Source organism: Hydra vulgaris, chromosome 02 (genome assembly GCF_038396675.1).
Source record: "Hydra vulgaris chromosome 02, alternate assembly HydraT2T_AEP".
NCBI classification, from domain to species: domain Eukaryota; kingdom Metazoa; phylum Cnidaria; class Hydrozoa; order Anthoathecata; family Hydridae; genus Hydra; species Hydra vulgaris.
In genome coordinates, this window is record NC_088921.1 from 18,851,124 (window position 1) to 18,858,663 (window position 7,540).

Here is a 7,540-nt window from a genome sequence, read left to right on the forward strand (position 1 = left end):
ATAAGTATGAAAAATTTTTCAGGTTTGCAGTTTAAACAATTTTAACAACCTACTTTGGTGTGTGCTAAAGATTGTTAACTTTCAAAAGCATGGTTTTCGGTTTTCCGGTTGTTGTAGAGATTTTTGATATCAATAAAGTTTTCCGTAGTCAGCATATTTCAAAGTCTATAACACCTCCTTTTAATGCGTGCTTAAGATTGTTTACCTGTTGGTATTTGCCCAATATTTTACTTCATTTACAATATTTTAACTAAGGTACTTATTCTACAACAAAAATCAGGTGTCTGCTACATAATCTTCTTCAATAAAATTTGGCATAGAATAGAAAATATGTTTTTTAACACCGGCTCAGATTAGATTAAAAAAGAGTAGATTTAAAAAAAGCCCCAAAACACCTTCAATTTTATATCTGATCAACAACATGTTTCAGATGAGTAATTTCAATATCAGCAGTGATAACTACAAAACACCTTCAATTTTATATCTGATCAACAACATGTTTCAGATGAGTAATTTCAATATCAGCAGTGATAACTACAAAAGAGAACAAAAATGAAGTTTAACTTTTATTCTACTATTTATAAAATATTTCAAATGAAATTTAAAAAAATAATACGATCAAATACACATACAAGACAAAATTCACATCCATCACATACGCCAACCACGTTATGATAAAATATTTTGATTAAAAAATCGTCAAAATACGGAAATCAATTGAATTTACTATTTAATAGTAAAGCAAAGCAATATATATATATATATATATATATATATATATATATATATATATATATATATATAAATATGTTATTATTATCATGGCCGTCCCGAAGAGATCTTAAAGTGAGCTGTTTTTTTCCGACTAAGGCCGAGAAATTTTTTTTTACCGACTAAGATAAAAAAAAAAAAGAAAAAAAAAGGTTCTCGTTGGCTGACATTTGCCGACTGCCATCTATAAATCCAAGTTTACCAACTCCAGTGTTCAATTTGTCGATTAATAAGTTTTGTATGGGGACTAGTAACCCCCCTTGGGGCGTCTCTAATTATTATTAATACTATTGTAAAAATGGCTTGAAGAAAATTAATCTTGCTCTTGTTGTTGTTGTTGTTTTAAATAAAATTCATTAACAAGAATTTAGTGCTGAGTTATCGAATTTACTTATTAATTATCTTCTACTATTATAAAATGGTCTCAGACCAACTTTTGAGCATAAAAGTTTTTTGTGTCAGTTTGCGTTCATTTTATCGAAATCTCAAAAGTGTGCAAACAGCGCTGATAACTTTTGTTATGTGCGTGATAAAGTGAAATTTTCTTTATCGAAATGTACTCTTAAATGTTCATTTTTAAATGTTCTCTGATCAGTGCTTGCCACTGCTATTTTGGGTGAAAAATTGGAAACTAAGAAAAAAAAAAGCTGGGCGTCACATACATGTTGCAATATTTGTACTATTAACTTCCAGAACTGAATCAATTGATTTTCTCCTCCGTGTTTTAAGTAGTTGGGATTTGGGATAATATTTTAAATCTACTGGATGTCAAAAAAACTTGATTCTTTCAGATCCCAACTCAATAAACTTGTTTTCATCCCTAAAAAGTATCTTTGATCAATGTTGACTTTTCCAGTTTAGATGCTGTGATATTATTTGTTCTTGAACGTTTTATTTTTTCAAGGAAATTGATGGTTTTTAGGTTGGACATCTTCCAAAAATATTTGCGTGTCGCAAACATCTTTTTATAGTAGAAATACTACAATTTATTCCATGAAAACATTTCACGTGTTCATTTAAAGCAGAAGCTGTCAAAGGGAGTCTTTTCGTAGCTTAGTATAACGAGCGTTTTATCCTGACGATATGTTGCTTTATGTGGTCTTCCTGATTTCTTTCGAATTTTTGTGGATACCATAAGTTCATATCTCTTTATAGTTTACCTATAAACACAATAATCGACTTAATAAAATTGTGTTGTCTTAAAAAACAAATTTCCATTTGAACTGATCTTGGTATCAACTTTTTCACCGGAGATATTAGACCGGGTAAATAAAAAAAAGCAATAGCTTTTACTCAGCATTTTTGGAGTAATTGCTTAGCTTTACGTGAACAAAAATTTGAGCAAATATGCTCAAATTTTTATTTGCGTAAAGCTGAGCAATTAACTCCAAAAACGTAAAAGTTTGAGCAAACTTGCTCAAAATTTAATTTACGTAAACCTGCTTATTTTATTCACCTGGCCTATTATACTTTTCTTATACCCCGTGATCTCAATCATAAATAAATGATGGTTCTTTAATCATTTTCACAAAGTAACTATTTACAACATCAATAAACTAGTATTTTTTGGGGAAAAATGTGAAATGCTTCAGGTCTTTTGTTGTTCCTATAATATTAAGTGAGCCAATCAAATATGTTGTTGTATGGACACAATATACTTTAAGTGCAATTTGGATGAGTAACAATGGCAATAATTTAAAAATGAAAAATAATCATGAGTGAAATTGCGTGTTGAATTATATGATGTCTATGTTCTCTCCTATACATTCTTCAAAAATGCTAGTCAGATTTTCAAAATCAAATAAATACGAAAAGAGTTAAAATAATGTTAAAAGATACTTTGACGTTAATCATCGTAGTTTGACGTTAATCATCGCAGTTTGACGTTAAATATAAAACCAATCAGAGTAAAAACTATGCAAAGTCTCTTTAGTCTTTCATATAATAGAGTGCAATGTGACCATTATCAAACAAAAATATGTCCCTTCTGTGGATCTACTATAGAATCCTAAGAAGTTTTTGATGCAACAAAATATATAAAGTTAAAAGTTTATTAAGATTTTTTTTACTCATTAAAATTTTTGAAAATATAATCAACCAAGATGATCAAGCTTTCAAGTACCTCAAAGACAAATTTCTAAGACTGGATGAGGTCAAACAAATGGAAGGTGTTTACTAGTCCATAGATATTTGAACTTCTAAAAGATGAACATATATCTGATTCACTATAGTTTTAAGGAAGTTTTTGGATAACAATTTTTGTAAACTCTAAATTTTTTGTTCAAAATTATTAAACAATAAAGCAAATAACGGTGAGAAACTTATGACGAGACTTCTCTTAGCTAGAAAATAGGCTTAAAAATGAAGATTTATTTGATGCACATTCATTTGGATTTCTTCCATTATAACTGTGATGTAGTTAAAAATCAATACGGGAAAACTTTTCTATCATGAAATAAAAAGATAGAAAACTGGTATCAGGGAAAATAGAGTCTCAATAGAAGAATACATCTGAACTGCGGCGAGTGATGTCCCAGCAAAAGATGTAGAAAAGACATTTCTACATACACAGCATTGATTACATATTAAAGAAGCAAAAAAATTTAAGATACGTATTATTTTTTTGATTAGTTTTTTTTTTTTAAAAACATGTCATTGAAGTTAAAATATTTTTTTGTGTTGTTTAGGTGCTCCAAGAGGTCCTTACAATCATATCACATAGCGCCGTGGAAACAATATAACTGGGAAGATCAGACCTACATTCTTACCAATTTTTTTATATATATGGTCAGAGCTGGCTTCAAACCAAGGATCTCCAGGTCCGAGTTTTAAAGCTAATTCTAGCCCAGTAAGCGAAATTGGTAAGGAAGAATGCGTAAACTTACAAGTTAAAAGCTTTTCCGCGGTGCTCTGTGATAAGACCGTTAGGACTTCTAGTCTTGTCAAAAAGCTAGTACTCTAACTACTTCGTCATGGTCACTGAAAAACCTTAATAACCAAAAAAAAAAGATTGAGAAAACGGCCGTCAAATCAAATAGATATAATAGACAATCTATTATACTCGTCTATTATGCTCCTCTATTTCACCTTTTCGGTTTAATTAAACTACCATGTCTTACAAAATGCATATATATTTTTTTATCTATATATATATATATTTTTTTTTTAAGACGCTACATGCTTTATTGTCAATAGATGGGTTCAAGTTTACTTTGTTTGTACCATCTCAAGTGATGTATGCATACACTCTAAAAAAAGGCAGAAGTTTCTGTATTAGGTTAGAATATGTGACCTTTAGTTAGGTATAATATTTAGCCTTCGTAAAATAATGTTTAGCCAAAGTAGAAAATTATATTACAAATAATTTTTTGTCATACAATTTTCTAACTTGAAAGTATAATTTTCTGCCTAATAAAGTAGAATATTTTACCTTACTAAGGGTTATCACTTATTCTACTATAAGGTAGGAATCTTTTCCTTTTTTTTTAGAGTGTAAACTGCTTTAACCCCTGACTATAGTCAGCAGTTAAACCAGGGGGGAACGCAGGGAAGCGCCGTTCCACTTTAGCTGACAAATCAAAAAATTGTTCCGCTTCTCTTTATATTTTTTGCAACCGTTCCACCAACACAACGCGTTTTTTTTAATGTCATTATCCATAAACTAACTTACTTCATTAATAAAAGTAAAAGATCATTTTCACTTTGCGCAGTGATTTTTTTTGAACTAAAACAGCTTTTTTTTTTTTTGGTTTAATATAAGACTTTGCAAAGGAAAACTTGTTAAGGCAATATTTAAATTATTCGGATTCTTTTATTTGAAATTAGCATGGTTTTGTCAGCGTATTAAGTCTAAACAAGAGCTTTAGATGTTATTTAGAACTTTTTTTACTTCAGTTTTTTGTAGAGTTCAAAGAAACTTTATGTATATATATATACAGGCCCTTTCAGAGACTGAGTGAGGCCCGGGCCATTTACAAATTTTGAGGCCCTTACCATAAAATAACTGCCATTGCATAATAAATAAAAAAACAGCAAATTAGTTATAATTTTTATTTTAAAAATGCTTTTCTTGCTTTTGCTTTTGCAAATGCACTGACAACTGTTGAAAAATCGAGTTTTCTTGCAATATCACAGTTAATATTCAACATTGCAAGTCCATTCAAGCGTTCTTGTCCCATGGTTGAACGGTGATAGTTCTTTACTTGTTTCAACACATTGAAAGACCTTTCTCCTGAAGGCACTGAGACAGGCAAACTGATAAAAATTCGCAAAGCAATTGATATGTTAGGAAAAACACCAGACAGTCCAAGTTCTAATATTTCTTGAAACAATTCTTTTGGTTTGCAATCTGATGTAAAGTTTGTGGAGTAAATTTGTTTCAGAAAGATTATCTCATCAGAAATATCAGACAGTATTTCCTTGTGGTACTTTTTTTGAAAGTTTGTTGTGGCACTGAGTAGTTCTTTATTGCTCATCTTGTTGAAGTGCCAAAGAAATCCAAAAATACTACAAATTTGTTGTTGTGACTCAAATCGACGTTTAAGACCTGCTAGAATAGAGCCGATTATTACATAAAATACATTGATTTTATAGTGCTGTTCTGAATCAAATTGTGTTTTCAACTTTCGAGAGGTAGAAAATTCTGGTGAAATGTCAATATTCATTGCAATTAATTTTGACTCACTCAGAACAGCATCCCATTTTTCACGAATCTGTTGAATGCTGTCCATGAGATTTTTAATGTTTTCCATTTCAACATCTAGAGTTGCATTTCTTGCCTCAATTATAAGATTGGTTTGGTGAATCATTGTGAGGAGCTTCATCCATAAAGATGACATTACAATGCATTCAAATTTTGACAAATACTTTTGAATGGACTGAAGTTCAGACTGAGCTGATACTGTGAGATTGAGAGATTGCAGCTCTTTTAAAGCTGTTCTCAGTGAATTCAAGTGACGGGCAACTGGTTTTACTGCTTCAATCCTTGCTGACCATCGGGTCTTGGAAATACCATGTAGTGAAGCAGGTACATGTTGCTTGAGAATTTCCCACCTTTGTGGACTACTGCTGAAGAAATTGTACATTTGCTGCACAATTCCAAAGTAAAGAATTGCTTCTTTGCATGATTCAGCACAGTCAACACCAACAAGGTTTAAAGTGTGATTTCCACAGCTGGCAACATACAGCTTGGGTTTTCTTCTAGCAAAACTGCTTGCACACCTTTGTATTTTCCAGCCATGTTTGGACCATTGTCGTATGCCTGACCAGTACACAGTTTAAAATCTATGTTCAACAAAGTTAGAACGTGAAGAATCCTTGCTGCAATTTCTTTTCCAGTTTTTTTTGAGTAATCGTCAAAATAGAGAAACCGTTCTTCAATGGAAAATTTAGATCCATCAATTTTTATATAACGGATAATGAAAGTTGTTTGCTCCTTGTGAGAGCAGTCTGGTGTTGCATCAACAACAATTGAAAAATATTTGGTGTTTTGAATCTCTTCAATAATTTTGGTTTGAACAAAAGATCCACAGAGTTCAATAAATTCATTTTGAATCCGGGTGGACAGATAATGAACTTGTAAGCGCTTTTTGTTCAGTTGAGATTCATGGACCTTTTTCACATGCTCTGATAAAATTGGGTCATATTTGCTGAGGACCTCAATTATTCCGAGAAAGTTTCCATTGTCAGGGTCATAAATGTGTTGACTGGAACCATATAAAGCAAGCCCACGTTCAGAAAGAAAAAGAATGACGTTCAAAAGGCGCTCAAGAAGTTTTGTCCAATTACTGGTTTCAGTTGACAATTCTGTTATTAGTAAATTATCAATAGAACTTTTTCTGATGGCTGCTCTACTGGTTGATTTCCATTTGACATAGTTTTGTTTGTGTAATACAGACATTTCATGTGCTGGTATTCGGTCTTTCAACTTTCTCCAACCCCTGGTGATATTTCAACCTAACTGTTCTGAAAAGGTGGATACCTTGGAATCACTTTTGTTCAAAAGAAAGCAGGGTGCACAATAGAATGACTGTTGCACATCACTCCAGCAAAGCCAATCTCTTGTGCATATCTCACCATTGGGAAGAATTTTTGATCTCAGACGAGTAGGAAAGGCGTGGTTATAAGAATCTCGTGGAATATTGTTTGGAATTAAAAAGTTTGTTTGGAAACTTTCTTGCATTTGAGTAATATTTCGTTTGTCAACAGTGCCAATGTCAGACACAATCAATTTTGATATATTAGAACAATCTGATTCACATTTTTGGTCCAAACTTTCTGAATATGAAATTTCAGAATCAGAGATGCAATTATCATTTGAGATGGCTTGCAAATTTGTTTTCCTCTGCTGACTGTTGCTTTGGTGAATCAATGAATTTTCACAATTTGATTCCAAGCTTTCTAAATCTGTAATTCCAGATTCAGAGACACAAGTTGTATTTGAGATGTCTTGCACATTTGTATCTATCTGGGGATTTTTGTTTTGTTATAACATTGATTTTTCAGAAGATGTAGTTCCGGATATTTTAATATCTGATTTACCGTGTGTTGGGTTGGCATGATTTTCCAGTGGTCTTAGAAATGATGTTATTGACTTTAGGCTCTTTGTTTCTTCTTCAATTTTTTGTCTTTTTCGCCTTTTGGATGCACCACATTCAAATTTTCTCTTCATGTTTAAATTTAGCAATGACATTAGTTTTAAAAGTTTTCGATCTTGCTGCAAACAACAATTATTAATGACTGAATTAAAATAAATATCAGAACAAACTTA

General features: G+C 31.6%; 2 protein-coding genes across 2 annotated transcripts; both read right to left on the reverse strand.

The window, feature by feature from the left end:
* Positions 1-4,820: 4,820 nt before the first annotated feature.
* LOC136075909 (zinc finger MYM-type protein 1-like) lies at positions 4,821-5,855 on the reverse strand. The gene has a single exon (XM_065789352.1). The coding sequence runs from the start codon at positions 5,853-5,855 to the stop codon at positions 4,821-4,823; it is 1,035 nt and encodes a 344-aa protein (XP_065645424.1).
* Positions 5,856-5,923: 68 nt separating this feature from the next.
* Positions 5,924-6,670, reverse strand: LOC136075910 (zinc finger MYM-type protein 1-like). The gene has a single exon (XM_065789353.1). It carries the CDS (start codon positions 6,668-6,670, stop codon positions 5,924-5,926), a length of 747 nt encoding a protein of 248 aa, XP_065645425.1.
* Positions 6,671-7,540: the final 870 nt, after the last annotated feature.